General features: G+C 35.3%; 2 protein-coding genes across 12 annotated transcripts in view; both read right to left on the bottom strand.

Annotated features, from left to right (window-relative positions):
- Nucleotides 1–573: 573 nt before the first annotated feature.
- On the bottom strand, nucleotides 574–4,003 carry BBS10 (Bardet-Biedl syndrome 10). Its single transcript, XM_028503690.2, has 2 exons — nucleotides 3,749–4,003; nucleotides 574–3,361 (listed from the first exon to the last, which is right to left on the bottom strand). Exons 1-2 carry the CDS (start codon nucleotides 3,931–3,933, stop codon nucleotides 1,384–1,386), a joined length of 2,163 nt encoding a protein of 720 aa, XP_028359491.1. The 5' UTR covers nucleotides 3,934–4,003; the 3' UTR covers nucleotides 574–1,383.
- Nucleotides 4,004–6,083: 2,080 nt separating this feature from the next.
- Nucleotides 6,084–23,171, bottom strand: part of OSBPL8 (oxysterol binding protein like 8) — a 170,806-nt gene continuing 153,718 nt past the window's right edge. For 7 of the 11 annotated variants that reach the window (XM_028503692.2, XM_028503691.2, XM_036018656.1 and 4 more), the window contains 3 exons: nucleotides 13,663–13,768; nucleotides 11,626–11,728; nucleotides 6,084–10,337 (listed from right to left, as the gene is read on the bottom strand). In XM_028503692.2, coding sequence (XP_028359493.1) covers nucleotides 10,205–10,337; nucleotides 11,626–11,728; nucleotides 13,663–13,768 — 342 coding nt within the window. In that variant the 3' untranslated portion in view covers nucleotides 6,084–10,204. The remainder of the gene's footprint in view (nucleotides 10,338–11,625; nucleotides 11,729–13,662; nucleotides 13,769–23,171) is intronic. The other 4 variants (XM_028503694.2, XM_036018652.1, XM_036018653.1 and 1 more) reach the window with 1 other exon arrangement.

Here is a 23,171-nt window from a genome sequence, read left to right as displayed (position 1 = left end):
GGGCAAAAGTAGGTTTATAGTTGTTCATATGGAAAATAATGCAAAAATGAATAAATAGTAATACAAGAATAGATGGTTTCACAAACTCTCAACTATAAACCTGCTTTTGCCATCCCGTTTACATGGTTTCTGAGCTGTAGTTTTTGTGTCTGCCGTGCTGTGACGATGGGAAACACATACTATATTCCTTTTGGGAGGGTTGAGTAGTTTCTGATAAAAGTTCAGGCTCAAACTAACTGCATTCCTCTCCCCCTTCCTTTTAGTCTGAAACGTGGACACCATGACAATTCCAGTAAAACGTGATTATGAATACACAGCTGCTCTAGCTAAAGCTAAATTTAGGGATGTTCAGGTTCAAGTATTTAATGTCTACTGTTTTGGGGATAAAAAGGGCTTGTGCTGACCCAATGGGGAAAAAAGGAAGTTCATAAAGGTTATTGGAAAATATGTGTTTATGAGAGGTGGCTTGGGATGTAACTTAAAAACTCAGCTAAGTAGTTAATGCATACAGTTGTCCTTGCTCCCCTCCTGTGGTCCAGCAGGTTGTATCTTCCAGAGACAGATACCCAGAAGAACAGATTAAAGATAACAGTTTTACTCTGCAAGCACTTCTAAATACTTGGAATAAACACAGCACTGTCTTAGGTGTTACAGAAAATTGCTAAAAGTAGAAGACACTGCCTTATCCACGGGTAGATGCATAGTATTGCTTGCATTTATAAACCTTTAAAATAAAAACATTTAAACTTCCCATTAGAAATAAATAATTCTTAAATTATTGTTACTATCGAATTCTGGCTATGCACCAAATACAAGAAAAAAAAACAACCAGTAAATATATTAGTTTTACAAGCTCTTAGGGACCAGGAGAAAATTAAAGTTTGAATTCATATCCTTTCTGGATTTAACTTTTAACTACAGAAATGAAAATATGTTCACAATGCATAAAGTCATATTTTTGGTAGCATATATTTAATGGCATATGGATGGTGAGAATCCAGGGTTTCCACGTGAAATGGAAATAAACAGGGACCATATAAAACTAACAACCAATTTATGTTTTTTGAGAAAGGAAATAGAGATTTTGTACTCATTGCTTTAGAAATTATGAGTAGGAAAACTAAATTATTTTAAATGAAGCAGATATTTCATATTATAAACAATTAAAATAGGATGGCATTTGAAGACGGCACCCAAATCTGAGATTAAATGATTCTATGAACTAAATACAGAAAGGAGAGGCAGTAAGTGTACTTCTAAAGACTTTCTAAATTGTGCTGTTTTTCCTACCTTGACTGGATTGACTTGAGAATCAGTGGTAATACACCTGCTTTACTTTATGGCTTGAGTTGGATTATCTCTGTTTTATAAAGAAGTCCCATCTCATAGCTCCTCTTCTGAATCTTGATCATGAATTTTCTGAGGCTGTCTCTTAATACTGATTACCAAATCAATGGTTAAAATTTTTGTCAAACACTGAAGTACTGAAGTTAGTACCTGGTATTTACCAGATACTGATTCCAAACCTGTCTGACTGCTCACCACGGGCTGATTGGCTTGCAGTGCACGGAGAGTTCTAATATATATTTGTGGAAAGCTGTGATTTCCTTTCTTAGACTTATACAGGATTTGGGGAATGCTTAAAAGTGCATTAGCTATTATCACACTAACCAGGGTTGCTTCTGAGCGCTGGCTTTTTTTGGCATAGTTGAGGAGATAGTAATGTAACAAGATCTCAAAATTACCACCAACTGGTAAAACACAACCTGCTGGTATAGATGAGAAGCAATAACTCTGGGAAGAGCTCACCTCCAGTGACTTACATCTCTCTGGTAACATATTCCCTATTCCAGCAATTTTTGTGATCAATACATTTTTGTAAGAAATTTCTATTCTAGTATTTTCTGTTGTTGAATCAGTGGTAGGATCACTCACAATAAATGGATCATGGTCATCAATCATCCTGGGGTTTGCAGATAAACATCTCAGTGTTTTGTCTGCCTGGTATGTATCTGTTGGTGTCACTTTTGGTGTTGAACATGAAATACATGCTTCTAATTCTACACTTGGAATGACCACATTTGAATATACTTTTAAATATGTTTGAGTTTTTGCCAGTTCATCTTTGTTCTTTACATCTATGCCTTGATATGTCCTTTGTATCGAGTCATTAACAAGTTCTGATGACTGATTACTTTCTCTGGTTTTATAAATAAGAGGATTTGATGTATAGTTTTGGTCACTGATCTGTGTCATGTAATTTAGATCAAGGTCTTTAAATATCTGCTGAAGCATTTTAAATGCTCCATGTAAAGCATCTTCATGTTGTTGAACAAGACCCTGCACTGGTCCACAAAGAACTATACAGTGTGGTATAAACGAACATGTGCTAATCAAGCCAAGATGAGCATACCGTTTGGATCTAAGTATAAGGGGCTTACAAAATTTTACCACAGCGGTATTCAAGACTTCATGATGTGAAGAGGCTTGTGGCAGTACAAAGGGAGAAAGACTGGTGATCCTCTGAATAAGAGAAATTTCTTCAGATGATAAACATTCCACCACTGATATGCCATTCAATTCTGCATAATAAATAACTAAGTCTGGTTGTTTCACACTAGATAGGAGGAGTTTTACATTCTGAGTCTGTAAATATTTCATTATTGCTTTTGTCCTTTCTACAATCCAAAACTGAGATGTCTGAAACTGTGCCTCTGAATTTAGAATAAACTCTGATCCTGAAGTTGAAAAGACGGGCTGAATGGTTTCTGTTGCTAGCACTATTCTTATGTCCCCATCTGCTGGACAGTACACAGAAAAGTCTCTGTGAAGCACAAGCCCAGCTACGATCCTGGAATCTGCAACTGGAAGGCCAGTGACACCAATGTTCAACTCTACGAAATAGTCATCCACTAACTCAAATACTTCTTCAAACTCACTTTCACAAGCCATACACTTGAAAAAGTAGTCACACATCAATTCTGAAATAAAGCTGTGGTTATTTCTTCCCACTCTTCCACAAAAGTATGTTTCTAAGAGCAACTCGAAAGAGCTCCTACGCAACATTCTCTCTTCAGTGGATGAAGAAAAGATGGACAAAAAGTGTCTACTTAAGTAGTGGTCCATAACATAGTCTAATATTTGTGTTTGAAACGTTAGAAGAGCTTGGGAGATATATTTCCACTGACAACAATTTTTCCAATGCCTTTCATGGGTTTGAATATTTTTGGAAATGAAAGAGTCTTTTCCTTTGTCTGTGACTGCATGAAGTTCTCTGAGCAAATGGCAAAGAAAGATAATAAATGTCTTAGCACCATCTCCTGTTTTTCTTAGATGACTGGAAACACATGCCACCATCACCCTGTACAAAAAAGAAATAAAACAACTCAGATTTTCAGTGGGCTGCCTTCCTACATCTAGATCAAGTTGAAACCACGTTTTTACAACTATAAGCATAAAATGAGAATATGCTATGTCCTTTGCTATGTCCTTAGTTTTCTCTTTTCCAAGTTAGTATTTTGTGCAAGATTCTAGGCACAGGGGGAGGAGTGAGAAATATTCTTAAAAGTTGATACAATTTGATGATACAGTGTTTCTAGGGCTGCGCTCTAACCCTGCACATACACTGGTCTCATCCAAAGTCAGTGTTTTCCACGAGCACCGCCTCAGGAGCACTAAGTTCGGGGAGATAGCCTGGGGTGACCGTCTATAGTACGCCCAAAAGGGCTGGAGTGTGGAACGCGGGTACCTGGCCATGGGATGGTCTAAGTGCAGCGCCTCCAGAAGGCGACTTCCATCCCGGCTGAGCAGCACCTCGCCGGTGGGCTTCGTACACAGAATTTGCCGACCTTCAGGCCCCAAGCAGCTGCTCATGATAGTTTCCAGCACCTCCGCGACCTGCAACGCCGCCTTCACAGACCCTGCAGCCGCCATAGCCCACCGGGTTCGAGCACGAGCAGGTCGCTCCCAGCAGCAGAAGACGACTTGCCAGGGGCGGAGCACTGTGCAGCCGGAAGTGGAAAAGGCTGGGAAGAGCCGGAAGTCGGGGCAGCTCGACTTCCCGGTTGGACGAGGCTGCCGCCCTTCTGCTCACTCAAGAGAAAAGTGCAGCTGTGCAGCCAGTCGGGGGTAGGGGTCCTATAGCTCACGAAGATAGAATAGGGTCAGGGGGTTCCCGAGGAATTGCCCCTGGAGCGGAAACCGCAGTACCTTCCCAGATCCCTAATGCATTTCCCCAAGTGGCTTGGCTTCAGCTGCCACCAAATCCCTCCGTGTCCCCAGGCTTGCTTCCAAAGTCTGCACGATAGTGGAGCCTGTATAAAAAAGAGGGAATGGGTACCGCGGGGAGAACTCGGCTGGTACCTGCCCTCAACCAAAGCTTCTTGTCGTCTCGCAGCAAAACCTCTGCGTTGGACTCAACACATATTCTATCCACTCTCCGTCAGTTGTCCTTCCACTCACGATAGCAGTTTGGGGATGTGAGACGGATAGCGAGAGCTGTAGGCTTTGTGCTCTTCGCAGGGGTCTTTGCCACATTTCCTGAGCTCAGATATCAATGAAATAGCGGCCGCAAGAGTTTACTTGAACTTTAGCAGAGGTGACGTGTGAAGATGTGGCCACACTGATGGTCAACAGCACGTTTTAAAAATAGACCATTATTGCAGAGGAATTTCAGGGGAAAAGGGGAAGGGTTTACAGGAACGAGTATAAAGGACACATGGATAAAAACTAGGGGCGGGTGGAAACGGGAGGGAGGAGGGGAGGGCTGAGTGGGTGGGTTGGGATTGGGAGTAAAAGAAAATTGTACTGCAACAACAATTTAAATAAAATTAAAAAAAAATAAAAAGACCATTATTGGATACAATCTAACAGCAGAAAAAAAAAAACAAACCCCTACCCTGTTAGGCAGAAAAAACATACTGTTTTATGTATTAAAAAAACACTCTCAAAAGATACAATAGTCAGGAACATGAGCTTAAGATTTAGACCTAGATTTGCTCTGCCATTTATCTGTGACACTCTGCAAGTAACCATTTTTGTCTCCAGTTCTCTCACCTTAAAAAATAGGAAATAATAGCTATGTAAATGAAAATTCTCAAGGTTTGAGGAGGGTGCCATGGTTTACAAAGTTTTGTTGTTGTTGTTTGCATGGTGCCCCGCATATATTAAGCACTCAACAGTCTAATTTTCAGGTCATCCACATGTCACTAATGTATGGGCCCCAAATCTGTGGGATATTCTGTAAGGGGCAGGGGTTGATTAGCATAATAGCACAACACAGGACACCTATTAAAAGTGTGGTTAATATTAGGAAATTACCGTGTAGATGTCAATCATTGACTTTGAACAGTGAAGGGCCGTTTTCCTTATCCCTTATTCCTATGCTATAATCTGTAAACTCTTCCCTCCCTTTCCCCAATAGGAGAAGCAACTGAGTATTAGCCAGAAGCAACTGGACCTTGAGGAGAGAGCAAGAAGGGGAGAGGAGGAGGATGAAGAAAGCTGGAGAGGAATAATTTCTTGGAACTCACCTGATGTTGACTCAGTATAAACATATAGGTATTCTAAAGGGGAAAAAACTTTTTCAAATGGGCCTTGTATATATGTTTGTTTAACAGGAATGATTCCCACCCCCCCACCCCCCAGGGTTCTTCCCATCACAAAGGGGCTACATACTCAATATAGATTAGAACAGAAGGTTATTCCAAACATTTAAAAGTGGTACGATCAGAGTTTCATTTAAGGGTACAGTGGAAAGAGAATGGACATTGCAATCCGAGTTGGATTCAAACTTGTGCTCACTATCAATCTTACTCAATGATGCTTTTGGAGTCATTTAACTTCTCTGAGCCTCAGATTCATCATCTATACATTTGGGCTAACTTCCACCTATCTTAAGGTTATTATTAGTACTCAAGAAGAATTAATATAAAGTACCAAGTACATTAGGGATTCTAACTGTTAAACTCCTTCCAAGCCCCAGTCCTTCAGAACAACATTCACCAAAAATTTTAATTTAAAAATTAGTACTAAGTAATTTAGTCACTATATGTTATATTCAAAGTCATTTGATCACAATTTTCTCTTTTTAAAAATTTTATTTAGAATGCCTACTTGTAGAAGTTAGCATAATTTTACAGATCATTAGAAAAATTCAAATTTTCATCTCTGCAAACATAATAGGTTAGGAATAACAGATTAGAAAGGTAATACATTACAAAACAGTAGTCTATGACTATCTGTACATTTACGATGCACCTTAAGGAAAAGAAATTGACAGTGTGCTGTACTTACACTGTACATGTAACATACTTTTATTCTATTGTACAAAACTGACCAGTGGTAGTGTTTGACTTTATAAATGGCCATCAATCAGAATATTTCACTTTAGCATGCTGAAAAGTGAAAAAAATTTCAACTGACATTCTGTGGCTCATCAGTTCAAATGTTTTGTGGCATTTTTCTTTAAATGAATTTCAATATTGTATATTGTAATACTAAAATAATTTTACATGATAAATGCAGAAATATAATATTCTAATATTTTAGAAAGTAATTCACATTCATTTTGTCATGGGTTTCTTGCAGATCTTCTAACTATATTAATCATATTGGGAAGACACTGGTCCTATGAAATTTTAACAGTCTATCTTCAATTAAATACTGTAACAAAACAAACAGTATGTTAAGAGTAACAAAAAGTAAATCAAATATACTAAATTCACACTATAGGTAAACAAAATGCAGCCAAATTACATAATAGTGGCAGATTACACATTTTTAAAGAATCTCTTTTTCCATGTAGTCAAAATAAGAAAGAAGCTGAAATGTAAACTTAGTGATTTGTGTACACCTTCCCCCATCGGCTCAAATTGGAAAATTTGGTACAAATGTTAATTTTAATATTTTAGTTCTGACATTTAACATAATTCAAAATAATCTGCAGAGTCATGTATGGCTCATCAATAATGCCATTATCACCTATCAAACAAAATAAACCCCAAAATATTCATTGCTCACTAGAAATGCTAAACACTGGAAAAAATGGAATTTTATACATTTGTTTTCTTAAATATTTGACTAAGATATTCTTCAAAAAGTTAAAACTGCCTTTCAAAGAATTTTGTGTGTTTATGGCACAAGTTGACACCCAAAACAGTGTGAATTCCATCAAAAAGGCACTGTTTACAATACTCAGAATAATCTGACAAAGGGCTACTTTAATGATGTTTGAGGATGAAGAATATATTTGAAATAGGTAAACAGACAACCCTTATAAAAGTACAGCATTACCATCGAAATATATTTAGCTATATAAAAGGAAATAAGATGACAAAGAGAAATGACCCTTTATGACACTTAAGTCTATAAACACTTTGAATCATATTGTACAGTTCTGTAACACAAAATGAGTAAAAGTATTTCTTAAAGGCACAAAAGCGTGAATACTACTAAATGAGGGTTATATTTTACAAGGCCAACTTTTTCAGTGGAATGGTGACAAAGATTACACTATTTCTTCCTAAGTAATACAAAAAACCGCTGACGTGAAATACAAGTAAAATATCTATTGCTGAAACTTATTTCACATGCCCTATTTATTGTCTTTTCCTGGGCCAGCTACATCTCACTAAATAGTGAATGACTGAAGGCATAGTACATTCAACAACCAAAATAGAAAAGCACATGCCAATAATTCTTACTTAAATTTTCATGTGAAAAAAATAAAATTTTTGACTAAATGAAAAATAAAAGAAATAGGGTTTTAAGTCATATAGTTCTCAGACAACTGAGAACTATATATCACATTTATTATGAATCCATTTGTGAAGGAAGATTAATTTCAGAGAACATTCAAAGTCAATTACATATATGGCTAACTACAAAGTTAATTATGTGTTTTAAAGGATTCACATACTAAGCCTGGTATAAGCACTGATCTAAAACTAAGCCACCAATTCCTGAGTTTTGTGTTCAGTTTGCAGAAAGCAACTCATACAAATAAAAGCATAAGAAGACAACTAGATTAGATACATGCTTTTAGTGTAACAGTCGTTAAGTAACCCTGCTCTTTCTTATGAATTAGTTTTTGACTCTTCAGGTAATAAGAACCCATAACATCTGCCCTAAAAGGAAAATTAAAAAAAAAAAATTAAAGAAAACAACTACCTTCCCAGTCTTAGAAGATACTTATTCAAATAAACACTATTTAGACCAAATGTAAATAACCCACAAGTGGGTAAAGCTAAAACCTCAAAAAGGGGTTACCAACAAAATTTTCAGGGTTTAATGATTAAATGATTTTGTGATCAGCCAATCAAGTTATATATAATATAAATTAATACTAATTTAAAACATAAAAAAGATCAAATTGTACAATATTTACAAAATGTATATCAGTGAATAGGCAGTTAAGCATAACATTGGTAGCAGAATGTGAGTACAAAAATCATATCAACAAGTATGAAACACAAACAGAAATTCCCACTTGTTCTAGTGTAGCCATGTTATATCTATACTTATACTGGACATAGATACATCTTATTTATGTTTTAATCAATTTAAAAAATGTTTCATATGTACATATGGAATACAGCATTGTTTTGCCAAAAATACATGGGAAGTGGCTCTTCATAAAACCTAAGAATAATTAAGATAGCTATATTGGTTAGGGAGAAAAAGCAGGCTTTTTATCATTTTCAGTTTTCATAATTTAGCAACCATCCTTTTACCTTTATATTTACCATGACATTAAACAGCTGATTGTAATTTTACTAGTGTCTGACAGTCTCTTCTTAGTCAAAGGCAAATGTAGACAGAGCAATTATTCTGACCTAATTTTCATTAATAACCATTTCAAAATCTATCCTTTTGGGATTCTAAGATATATTTCTTAGAACAACATGTTCCTAAGCTTACCTTACATTTGCAAAAATTTCTTTTGAGGGCTACATTTATGTAAAAACATAAAGTAAAAATATTAAAGTAAAAAAGTTTAGGAAAAATTTTGCCTGTGACTGAACAAAAGGAATCTTTAAGAGTTACAGTTTTGCAACAGAGGTTACCAAGACCAAGGAGGAGAATAAAAAACTAAACTTCAGAACTTGATGATCTTCTTAGATGCTCAACTTACTGCACATGTTAAAGAAACCAATTTTACTGTACACATAAATGCCACCACACAAAGTGTCTTTTCTTACCACCTTTCTCCTATTTGGCTTTTGAAGTAAAATGTTGGTTTTAATTTCTTCTATTCTACTTATTCATGGAACACACTAGAGTCTAAATGAATGCTAAAATGAATTTTTCATAATGAAAAGACATGAATTATTAGCATTACATATGCCCTATAAATATTTCTAAAATTTGGCCTGTGTTATTGGACTGAGTTAAAAAAATAAGAAATAAGGACAGCAATCAATTTTGACCACAGTTTTATCAACCAAGTGCTTAAGGTGGTGTTATATAGGTATAACAAAGATATAATCAACAGATCCAAGTATCTGCATACCAGTTTTATATTGATATACACATGTATACCTTTGTACCTATATCTATAAATATTAAATTTGAGGGTGTTAAAAAAATCTTGTATAAACTTTAAGAAAAGCAATTTGCTACCTTGTATCTGTCAATATATCAATTTTGACCATACTTTTTTTCTTGCTGTTTCTATGACAATTGAGCCGGCTGCATTGGAAAAGATTTTTTTTTTAACAGTATAGTCTACTGAACTATTTAATATGTGTATTATCCTATCATTTCCCATTTTATAATTTCTTATTGATAGAAGTTTGTGCCGCTTATGTAGAAAATAGTTTATCATACATATATTTATAATATTGGTAACATTTTTGTTATGAACATTAGTGCTACATCTCAGAACATACTATAGAATACAGACTCCTTACTATCAGGTATACATAAGACACATTGTGTATACATGTGGATTTATCATACTCACATGTAGACACATTCTCACAAAAGTTGGAAATGTTGTGGCACTTAACACATAGCTCACTTTAATAACCAAATAGAATAGCTCTTGCATCAGGTTAAGGATAAAAGGTATGAAAGGTCAAAACCTCTGCATTTGTCTCTAAGGTTTCGTTTCAGAATGATGTTTAATAAAGACCAAATCAACTTGAACATTGGTCCCAGGCCGGATCTGATCATTCCAGTCCATTGATTCAACTGTGAAGAACTATTTAAACATGAAATTTATTATGATTTGGAGCAAAATCAGGAGAAAAATGATGAAGTAGTCTTTTTGTTGCAGAAAATAATCCGTTGCAGGTGCACTTGAAACTAAATGATTTCGAAGAGCCATAATATTTCTACAAAAATAAACAACAATAAATTTGTAAATGATTTGTCAAAAATTTTAGTACAGAACTTATAATTTGATCTATGGCCCACAACACTTAATTACAGTAACAAAAGGAACTAGCTCAATCAGTTACTATTACTTGAACAGGGAGCTGATTATGCTATATGGAGCTATTGTTAGGTCTTATCTAACTCTATATTCCACATTGTACCAAATATATTACTTAATGATGTGCATAAACATAATCATTAAAGTTTGATGATTTGAAATATATCACCTTTATTATTACAGTAATTTTAAAACAAAAATTTGCTTCTTAGTTGTTCCACTAAGATTTTTTATTTTAAGGGAGATAGAGGGGGAACTGGAGAAAAATTATAAATTACCCAGGAAAACAGAACTAGAAATCACATTTTTTATGAATCTGTGTGTGAAGGAAGATTAATTCCAGACAGAGACATGACTTGTGGTGAACACACAATACAATATACAAATAGATGTATTATAGAATTGTACACCTTAAACCGGTATAATTTTATTATCCAATGTAACACCAATAAATTCAATAAAAATAAGTAAATAAAATGGGTTAATATGGGTTTTATAAAAGTTATTTGTGAAGTACTTAGAACAGTGCCTTGCACACTGTAGGCAACTCTATAAATGTTTATTATTATGAAACAAAATTTAACATCTGATACAGCAATGGGAGGCAATCAATCGGACGCTAGCAATCCATTGCTAGCCTTAGCAATGGTGCAGGGTAAGCATCCTTTTCCCTCCAAGGAACCCTCACAGACATTAATGTACTTCAGTTGCTGGATCATGGGGAGGCCGTGGCGGGGAAAGGTCTGGGACTGTTGGTGGAGCACTTGAAGGTCTGAGTAATGGCTCTTTACCCACTGTTATGAAAATATTTCAATATTTCAACAACTGGTACATCACAATTAAATATTAGCCATGAACAAAGGTGACTGCAGAGGCCTTTGTTGATGAACATTCTCAGAAACCACCCCATTCCCACATCCAGCCCAGCTATAATACATTCCTAGTATACCACAGTAGTAAGATAAAGAGATTCCAATTTCACCCTCACAGCTGAGAACCTCCCCACTTCCCCAGTATTTTAGCGCTGAAAGGATTTCATACATTTGTCATCAAGTGACAGAAGCCAAGGCTCTATTTTAACGTAGCAATGATATCACAAATGTAAAGTTTGCACATGATTTCCTAAGCAACAGGAGCCTTAACTACTCCTCTGACTCAAAGGAACAGTCACTGTCAGTATATATTACCTTTTAATTTCTTCCTGTGTTTGTTTTATAGATTCAATGGAATTTTGAATGTCTCCCAGTTCTATCCCTTTCTTTCTTCTTGTACTTGGTTTTACTGATTGAGCTAAAAGAACATTTAGAAAAATGTGGTGAAAACAGTGACCATGTTTAATTATAAAAAAATCGACATTTCAGCTTAATGATTCTCATGTAATACAAATTTCCCCAGGCCTCATTTTTATGATTTAAAGATTAACATAATAATATGAATACTCTGCATTTTTGAAGTTTCAACCATATCCTTCCAAAACTAGAACACTATAGATATATTTAAAGTAACCATGAATTAGTTAGATTTTGGATGGTATCAGTTTTATTTTTTAACTAATTAAAACAGACAAAAATAGTTCATTGAAACAGATACTATTAATTTGGGAAAGGTAGTACCCTCTTCAGTCTCTTGCCCATTTCCCTACATCTGGGGAAGTCAGCTTTTTGAGCCACAATTTCAGTTTTATGTTCATTGTTAATGTTATCTTTATTCCCCTAGTCACCTAGACTTTAGGGTGTCCAACCTGCGAGCCATAAGCGACATGTGAGGGAGTTTTTGCTTATCTGTGGTGGCAGATATCACAAAAATTATTCACGGACCTTTTTTTTTTTTTGCATAATTTTGCATCAGTTCTCATTTGTGTTTGTTTATTTAATGTGTGGTCCAAGACAACTCTTGTTCTTGCAGTGTGGCCCAGAGACACCAAAAGGTTGGTCATCCCTGCACCTTTCCAATTGCTTTTGATATCTCATCTACAAATTTTTATTGTTATCCTGGAAATTATATTGTTTTTTTTCCCCCCAATTCCCCTTGTGTATCTTCTCCTTTCTTTCTGTTTTTGTTCAGATATCAACCTCTCTCCAGGTCTCAATTTTCTCATTTGTAAAATAGGGCTAATAACATACAAACTTCATATGGTTGTAGTAAGCTATGTTTAAGTTCCAGTTTGGCACATATTAAATACTCAATAAATGTCAGGTAATATAGTGGCGGGATAAGAGAGTGAAGTAAAGAGCCAAAATATCTGCCTATATTACATACACATTGCCTTATAGGACATATGGCTTTAGGCAGGTCAGCCTGTGTCTTAGTTTCCTTCTTACTAAAACAGGAATAACAGTGTAACAAATACTGCCTTCTAGCACATGGGTGCCATGTAAATCCTGCTTTTAAACCTTTATTCAGTTTATTTCTCTTTATTCCAGTAGCTTATCTTCTACCTGCATTTCTCAAGCCTAGAACGTTGTACTGTAACTCATTATAAATTCATCAGAGTCCTTCTAAGAACACTCTCTCAGACTTAATTCAGCTACCTTGCCTTTTAACTCTTAGCTACTTTCCTTCTACTGATTTCCTGGCATTTATCATTTATTTACCTCTAGTGTTCTCTGTAAAAATGAGCTCTCCAGTGTAGTGTGAGCTTAGAGACTATGCCTTTAAAGAAAAACTTTTTCTCCAAGTGTCTCAGATTTTACCTTAATCCTTTCTTGATTATATCTCAATGTAGTTCAACACGGTTTACACATTATTTGACTTGAACAAGGATGGCACACTAGTTAATTTGGTCCCTAATTTTGATACAGTTACATTTTAACTTGTCTATGATTTCTGAATACTACAATAATTTATTCTGAGAATGATAAACTTTTTTGAAGCATGGAACTAAGCTCAAAGCTCAAAAAACATTTCATGCATTGAATCTACAAAGCCATCAACAACTTTTCAGAAGCTAACAAAGTATAAGAGCCACACTACAGTGTGGTTCTTGATTTGCATATTTCCCCTTTTTTCATACCCTGTGCCTTACCTGTGGCTTGGTTTTGCAATTGATCTATAATCTAAAATAGGGATTTTTTTTTTGGCACACCATTCCTGCCCCCACCAAAACTTTTACCTATCTTCTTAAGTCAACAGAAAAAACCAATTTTCATCTATCAAGCATAACATAGTAATATCCTTTAAAAATTTAGATTCCTTTAGTGAATAATCTGCAATAATATTTTTACCTTCACTTCCAGATGAGTCCTGGATATCAGGTTCTGGGGATGAATAGCCTTTTGCCACTTTCTTCTGTTGTCTGGTTGGCTTATGTTTCATTTTGGGGACACTAACCTGAAAAAAAAATTATGCTATTATGTGAACCTGGCCTTTATAATTAAAGACCAATGTACAACTGTCAAAACTATCTGTTCAAAAGCATAATACACAGACATAAAAACAAAGATGAAATAGTCTAATTAAATTTAATAAATAAGATAAAATACATACATAGTCAAAGTATTTTATTTAACTTTAACAGAAAATATTAATTTGGCACAAATACCAAATGAAGATTGTATGTTTTTTATATCATTTCCCTCTCACTCCTGATCCCTGTCCATTCAGCCTCCCCACCCCTACTAAGTAGATATTCACTGCTAGTTGTTCATATATCCTTCAAGAGACATTTTAATGTAAACACAAATATAAATATAGAACTCCCCTTTTCTAACTGTATGAGAGTACCTCTAGTTGAAGGTTAAATAATAGTGTTTTTTTAATTATACTTACACCTTATTCCTAACATTATAAAATTTCCACTGAATGATGTTGGGTTTCCAACAAAATTATCTCCTTTTATTAATATCTGGATAATGCAGAAGGCATCTAATAGTAAATTACACTATTATTTTGCAGAGCATGATTTGAACTTACTAAAAGCATCTGAGCACATGAACAAAAGCATGTCAAACCATCAACTAGGACTAAATTTTCCTTAGAATAATAAATTTTATACTTTATTTTATAAATAAGTTTGCAATTTTGGAAATAAATCTTACATTTAAAAACCCAAATGTAAGAAAACTAGAATCAAAAGGGCAACATAACTTACACGCTTAGAAAAACAGGAAACCAGTGGTCATATGCCTTTAATTCTGTTCTTACCTATTTTCTGTTCTTCACAGGAACTACCTCTTATTACCTATTCCTTGAAATAATTTTGTAAAATATCATTCATGTGCTTAAAATAAAAATGTAATTTTTATAATTTTATTATAGAAAATAAATAATTAGGCAGGCTATGTATTCAGCCTACACTGTGTCCTCCTTCTCATGTGATGGAGACTTAAAATTCTGTAACATTTAGAATCCAAATCCACATCCTTCAAGTAGGTTCATACTGAAGATTGGTGAATGATGAGAAACTATTTCAAATGACAAGAGGAGTCAGCAATCTAACTTTTGATATACAGAAATTTATTGTGATCATAAACTCTACGTTCATGAGTAAATACAGATGCCCTGTGTGCCTCTAATTAGTGTTGTTAAAGAAACAAAACTTAAGTATTTTTTGAATTTCTAAATTGTGACATGTATGTATATGTGTATACATATAGGTTTTGCCACTTAATAATTTTTAAGTGTACAATTCAGTAGTATTAGGTACATTCACAATTTCTCCTTCCCTCAGTCTGTAGTAAGCTCCCATCTTTCTATGAATTTGCCTATCTTATATTTGATACCATATGTAGAATCATACAATATTTGTGTTTCTGTTTTTAATTTTTTTTGTAGTTGAACTGGAGTCACATGTCAAATCTATATTTAGCTTTTGAGGGACCACCAAATTATTTTTCACAGGAGTGGCACCATTTTATATTCCCGCCAGCAGTATACAGAGGGTTCTAATTTCTCCACATCCTTATCAACACTTATTTTCATTTTCAAATGATTACCATTTTAGTGGTGTGAAATAGTACCTGACCCCATTGTGGTTTTGATTTGTATTTCCCTCATGACTAATAATGAGCATCATTTCATGTGCTGTTGGCCTTCTGTATATCTTCTTTGAAGAAATGTCTATTCAAATCTTTTGCTTATTTTAAATTATGTTGTCTTTTGTTGCTAAGTAGTTCTTTATATATCCTGGATACTAAACCCTTATCAGAAAAATGATTTGCAAATATTCTGTAGGTTGTCTTTCACTTTGATAATGTCCTTTGAGGCACAAAAGTATTGAGTTTTGATGAAGTCCCATTTATCTATTTTTTGTTGTTCTATGCGTTTTTAGTAACATATGTAAGAATCCATTGTCAAAAACAAGATCATGAAGAGCTGCCCTATTTTCTTTTAAGAGGTTTATGGTTTTAGTTCTTATTTTAGGTTGTAGATCCACTTGAAGTTAATTTTTGTTTATGGCATGGGGTCCAACTTCCTTTTGGATGCGGTAATCCAAATGTCCTAACACCATTTGTGAAAGAGACTATTCATTTCTCACTGAGCAGACCTGGCAACTTTGTCAGAAATCAACTGATCATAGATATGGGTTTATATCTAGACTCTCAGATCTATTCTGTTGGTTTATATGTCTGTCTATAGGTCAGTAACACACTGTTTTGATCACTGAAGTGTAGAAAACTTTCAAACTAGAAGTATGAGTCTCCCAACTTTGTTCTTCTTCTTCAAGATTGTTTTGGCTATGAGGGCCCCTTGTAATTACATATGAATTTGAGGACTGGCTTCTCCATTTTGGCAAAAAGAGAGCTGTTGTAATTTTTATATAGAGAGCATTGAATCTGCAGATTTCTTTGGCTAGTACTGACATCTAAGCAATACTAAGTTTTCCTACCTAAGAACATAGAGTGTCTTTCCATTTATGTAGTTCTTCTTTATTTTCTTCAGCAATATTTGATAATTTTCAGTGTACAAGTCTTTTGCCTCCTTGGTTAAATTTATTACTAGGTATTTTATTCTTTTAGGTGATACTGTAAATTAAACTGCTTTCTTAATTTCCTTTTGGAATTGTCCAGTGCAGGTTACAGAGAAACAACTGATTTTTATATTCATCTTACACCCTGCAACTTTGCTAAATTTGTTCATCTAATAGCTTTCTTATATGGATACTTTGGGAATTCTACATATAGAATCATATCATCTGTGAATTAAGGCACTGTTATTTCTTTATTTCCAATTTGGATGCCTTTTTTCTTTCTTGTCTAATTTCTATGGCTAAAACTTACAGTACAAAGTAGCAGTGGTTAAAGTGGGCATGCCTGTTCCATTTCTGATCTTAGGGAAAAAGTTTTTAGTCTTTCACTGTTGAGTATTCTGATATATATTTTAGGGCGTTGCATTTTGTTAAATGGTTTTTCTATTGCAAGTGAAATGAGCATGTGATATATCCCTTCATTCTATTAATATGATGTATTATACTGATTAATTTTCTTATATTTCACTTATTTGAAATAAGCCAGGTGGTGAGAGACAAATACCATATGATCTCACCTTTAACTGGAACATAATCAACAAAAGAAAAAAGCAAACAAAATAATCAGAGTCATTGAAATTAAGAACAATCTAATAATAGCCAGAGGGGAAGGGGGAAGGGACAGTAGAGGAGAAGGGTTTTCAGGAACTACTATAAAGGACACATGGAGAAAACCAAGGGGGGGGGGGGTGGAAGCAAGGGAGGGAGGTGGGTTTGGAGTGGGTGGGGGAAAGGGGTAGGGAGAAAATACAGACAACTATAATTGAACAATAAAATAATTTAAATTAAAAAATAATTTTCTGCCCTGGCTGGCGTAGCTCAGTGGATTGAGTACGGGCTGCAAACCAAAGTGTCACAGGTTCGATTCCCAGCCAGGGTACATGCCTGAGTTGCAGGCCATGACCCCCAGCAACCGCATATTGATGTTTCTCTCTCTCTTTCTCCCTCCCTTCTCTCTCTAAAAATAAATAAATAAAATCTTAAAAAAATAATTTTCTTATATTAAGCCATATTTGCATTCCTCAGATAAATCCCACTTGGTCATGGTATATAATCTTTTTAATACGTTACTGGATTTGATTTGATAGTACCTTGTGGAGGATTTTTAATATTTATATTATAAGTGATTTTGGTTGTCTGTAATTTTCTTTTTTTGGTGATATTTCTATATGGCTTTGCTATTAGGGTAATGTTGGGCTAATAGAATGAGTTAAGAGATGGGTTAGTAGAAGATATAAAGTTTCCTACCCCTTCTATTTTTTGGAAGAATTTAAGAAGGATTGGTGTGTGTGTTTTTTTAAATGTTTGTAGAATTTACCAGTGAAGCCATCTGGGACTGGGCTTTACTTTGTTTGGAGGGTTTCCCCCCCCACCCCCTGCCCCCAAGGTTTTATTTATTTATTTTTAGAGAGAGGGAGAAAGAGAGGGAAACATTGATGTGCAAGAGAAACATCGATCAGTTGCCTCTTGTGTACCAACTGGGGGCGTGGCCCACAACCATGTGCCCCAGTGGGGAACCAAATGGCCAACCTTTTGGTTTGCTGGGTGATGCCAAACCCAATGAGCTATATCAGTCAGGGCTGTTTTGAGGTTTTTTGATTAGTGATTCAATTTTTTAACTTGTTATAGGTCTGTTGAAAATTTCTCTATCTTTCTGAGCCAGTTTATGCAACAGAGGTGTTTTTACGAATTTGTCCATTTCATCTCTGTTAATTTGTTGGTATGAAATCATTCATATTATTCTCTCATAATTCTTTTTATTTCTGTAAGGTCAGTTATAATGGCCCCACTTTCATTTCTGATTTTAGTTATTTGTGTCTTCACTCTTTTTTTTCTTAGTCTAGCTAAAGGCCTGTCAATTTTGTTGACCTTTTCAAAGAAACAACTTTTAGCTTTATTCATTCTCTCTTGTTTTACTATGCTTTAGTTTGCTTACCTCTGTTCTAAATTTCATTCTGCTAGCTTTGGGTATAGTTTTCTTTTTTTCCCCCTAGTTTCCCATTATTACATTAAGATATTAGCTTCAGCTCTTTCTTTTTTGAATGTAGGCATTCATAGCTATATATTTCACTTGGAGCACTGCCTTTGCTGCATCTTGTAAGTTTTGGTGGGTTATGTTTTTGTTTTCATTCATTTAAGTGTTTACTAATTTCACTTCTGATTTCTAATGTGATTAATTGGTTAGGATGTGCCAATTTCCACATATTTGTAAATTTCTCTGTTTTCCTTCTGTTATTGATTTCTAGCTTCATTTCACTGTGGCTAAAAATACTTTGGATGTTTCAATCTATTGAAAATGTACTGAGACATGTAATATAACTTAACATATGGTCTATACTGGAGAATGTTTCATGTGCACTTGACAAGAATGTATATTCTGCTGTTGTTGGGTAGACTATTCTACATATGTTTGGTAGGCCTAGTTGATTTATTGTATGGGTCAAGCCCATACAATACGGGTTGATCTTCTGTCTACAGTGATCCCTCACCTATCTCGGGAGTTATGTTCCAGAGACCCCTGTGATAGGTGGAAATCTGCAAAGTAGCAGCATTATATTTATTTTATTATTTATATATATTTTAAGGCTTTATAAACCCTTCCCACACTCCTATAAACCTTTCCCCAATGTTTGAATCACATATTTTGGGGCTTCATTAATTTGTACATAGATAGTTATATGTTCTTTTGAACATATGAAAAATTGACTCTTTTTTCAATAAATAACATCCTTCTTTGTCTCTTGTAACAGTTTTTGACTTAAAGTTCATTTTGTCTAATATTAGTATAGACATCCCAGCTTGTCTTTGGTTACTTTTTGTATGGAATAACTTTTTTTTTAAAGATTTTATTTATTTATTTTTAGAGAGGGAAGGGTGGGAGGGAGAGAGAGACAGACAGACAGACAGACAGGCATCAATGTGCGGTTGCTGGGGGTTATGGCCTGCAACCCAGGAATGTACCCTGGCTGGGAATCAAACCTGGGACACTTTGGTTCCCAGCCCGCGCTCAATCCACTGAGCTATGCCAGCCAGGGCTGGAATAACTTTTTCCATCCTTTCATTTTACTCTATGTATGTCTTTCAACCAACAATGATTCTCTCGTAGATAGCATAATAGATAGCATCTTGTATCCAGCAATACATTATAAAAACCATACACCATGATCAAGTGGGATTCATCCCAGGGATCCAAGGGTGGTACAATATTTGCAAATCAATAAATGTAATACATCACATAAACAGAAGGTAAGACAAAAATCACACAATCACATCAACAGATGCAGAAAAAGCATTTGATAAGGTACAGCACCTATTTATGATGAAAACACTCAGCAAAGTGGAGGGAGTAGAGGGAGCATACCTCACAATAATAATGGCCAGATACAAGAAACCTATAGCCAACATCATACTCAACAGGCAAAAACAAAGTTTTCCCACTAAGATCAGAAACAACACCAGGATGTCTGCTTTCATGCCTTCTATTCAACATATTACTGGAAGTCTTGTCACAGCAATCAGGCAAGAAAAAGAAATAAAAGGCATCCAAGTTGGAAAGGAGGAAATAAAACTGTCATTGTTTGCAGACGACATGATAGTGTACACAGAAAACTCTACAGACTCCACCAAAAAACTACTTGACCTAATAAGTGAATTTCACAAAATGGCAGGATAAAAAGTCAATATTCAGAAATCAAAGGCATTTTTGTACACAAACAATGAAATATCAGAAACAGATATTAGGAAAAAAATTCTGTTTATTATAGCAACCAGAAAAATAAAAGTACTTAGGAATAAACTTAACCAAGGAGGTAAAAGACCTATACTCAGAAAACTACACAACACTGAAGAAAGAAATTAAAGAAGACACAAATAAATGGAAGCATATACTGTGTTCATGGAGTGGAAGAATTCACATAATTAAAATGTCCATACTACCCAAAGCAATTTATAGATTCAGTGCAATCTCTCCTCAAATACCAATGATATATTTTACAGATATAGAAGAAATAATTCAAAAATTTATATGGAATGACAAATGACTTTGAATAGCCTCAGCAATTTTGAGAAAGAAGTACAAAGTAAGAGGGATCACAATGCCTGATACCAAAATACACTACAAGGCCACAGTAATCAAAACAGTCTGGTATTGGTATAAGAACAGACACATAGATCAATGGAACAGAATAGAGAGCTCAGAAATAAACCCTGTCTCTACCTATGGTCAATTAATATTTGATGAAGGGGGCTGGCACGTAAAATGGAGTAAAAATATCCTCTTCATTAAATGGTATTGGCAGATCTGGACAGGTACATGCAAAAGAATGAAACTAGGCCACCAACTTGTACCATACAAAAAAATAAATTCAAGGTGGATAAAAGACTTAAATATAAATAACGATACCACAAAATTCTTAGAGGAGAACACAGACAGGAAAATTTTTGATATCCCATATAGCAATATTTTCACTGATATGTCCCCTAGGGCAAGGGACATAAAAGAAAGAATAAACAAATGGGACTATATCAAATTAAAAAGCTTCTACACGGCTAAAGAAAACATCAGCAAATAAAAAGGGAACCAACCATATGGGAAAACTTATTTGCCAATGACACCTTGGACAAGGATTTGATATCCAAAATATAAAAAGAACTCACAGGACTCACATAAGGAAGACAAACAATCTAATTAAAAAGCAGGCAAAGGACCTGAGCAGACACTTCTCCAAGGATATACAGAGGGCCCAGAGACATATGAAAGGATGCTCAGCATCACTAGCCATCAGAGAGATGCAAATTAAAACCACAATGAGATACCATTCTTCAAACCAGTGAGAATGGCCATCATTACAAATCAATAAACAAATGCTGGTGAGGTTGAGGAGAAAAGGGATTCTTCAAATCCCTGTGACAGTCCAAGAGGGGCTTAGAGGGTAAACAATCTCTGAATGTACAATAAGACCCTTAGTTTATTGATCACAACCTAATTTCCCTGGTGTTAAACAGGCCTAAGTAACACTATCATGAGAAAAAATATTGGGGAAGTTATGGCCTCCAACTTCTCCACTGGCTAAGATGTAGTGGAATTGACAATTTGTTTACACCCCTACTACAGTGTCAGTGGGAATGCAGACTGGTGCCACCGTGGAATTCCTTAAAAATCTAAAAATACAACTGCCTACTGATTCAGTGATTCCACTGCTGGCATTATACCCTAAGAATCTTGAAACACCAATTCAAAAGAACCTATGCACACCTATGTTTATAGCAGTGTTATTTACAGTAGCCAAGTGCTAGAAACAGCCTAAGTGCCCCTCAGTAAATGAGTGCATCAGAAAATTTACATTTACACAATGGAATACTATGCAGCAGAAAGAAAGAAGGAACTCCTACTCTTCATGACAGCATGGATGGAACTGGAGAGTTATTATGCTAAGTGAAGTAAGCAAGGCAGTGAGAGACAGATACCATATGATCTCACCTGTAAGTGGAACCTGATAAAGAAAACAAACAAATGAGACAAAAGAAGCAGAAACATGGAAATAAACAACAAACTGACAGGGACCTGAAGGGAGAGGGGAAGGGGACAATAAGGGAAAGAAGGGGAATGTGTACAAAGGGCCTATGGACAAAGACAATGGAGAGGGGATTGTTTTTGGGAGCAGGGGTTGGACAGGGCAGGGGAGAGCAATGGGGGAAAAATGGGGACAACTGTAACTGAACAATAATTTAAAAATAAAAAGTCTTCTTCTGGTAAATTTGATGCTTGGATTTAATATGGAATGGTTTCTGTCAATTAGTTTTGTTCCGTTTAATGAATCATACTTTCTTGTTTCTTTGTATGCTTTGTAATTCTTTGTTGAAATTTGGACATCTACTTATTATAATATGATAACTCTGGAAATAAAATTTGCCAGGGTTTGCTGTTTTCTGGATTGTTGAATTTGTTTAGTGAATTACCCGAACTAATTTTGAAAATACCTGTATTCCTTGTTGTGCATAGTACCTGAAGTCTCTGTTCCTTAGCCGGGCTAAGTCAGTATTTTGACAGATTTCCTTGAACATTAAGAGGTAAACAAATAAAAGCAGAACACAAAAATAAACAAACAAAATACTCTCCTGGTCTTAGCAAACTGACTCTATGCAGGAGCACTCCAATGCTATTAACTAGGTTTGCAATGAGACTAGGCATTAGCCTGAGATTAAAGCTTAGAATTTTTTCAGGTCTTTTTCTGAATATAAATATCCTGCCTTGGACATTTGCATGGCTTTATAAATTTCCCCAAACACATGGGCTTTTTCAGTGCTCTAGTTTGCCTAAGGATCTGTCCTCTGCTTTTGTTCCTGGGCCTTACATCATCTATTGTATGTTTCAAAGATAATCTTCTGCCCTGGGTGTCTGCTGTTTGTTAGTCTGGCTAACAGTACTTCCATGCATTGCCTGCAGCCTCTCTAGCTGAGCTCTGAATTAGATGAACCAGAGATGTGGGCCCTGCATAAATCTTTCAGGTAGCCCCCAGACAGGTTATAATAAATGTATAGAACAATTTATAAGGTCTGCTCTCCTTCTGGAACCAAGACTCACACTGAGAATGTAGGAAGCCTTCAAATGCTACTGCATCATCAGGAAGGGAATGGGGTCAGGGTACATAAAAATGCCATAAAGCTTTCCTACAGCTTTGAAGTCACTTCTTTCTTGATTCAGTGTCACTTAATTACTGCAAACCTCTAAATGCTTTCCAGAATTCTGGGAAATTTGATTCTGACAGT

The sequence above is a fragment of the Phyllostomus discolor genome, chromosome 2, assembly GCF_004126475.2.
Source record: "Phyllostomus discolor isolate MPI-MPIP mPhyDis1 chromosome 2, mPhyDis1.pri.v3, whole genome shotgun sequence".
Taxonomy (NCBI): Eukaryota; Metazoa; Chordata; class Mammalia; order Chiroptera; family Phyllostomidae; genus Phyllostomus; species Phyllostomus discolor.
Note: the sequence above shows the minus strand (reverse complement) of the source record. Positions and strands in the feature narration are given on the sequence as shown.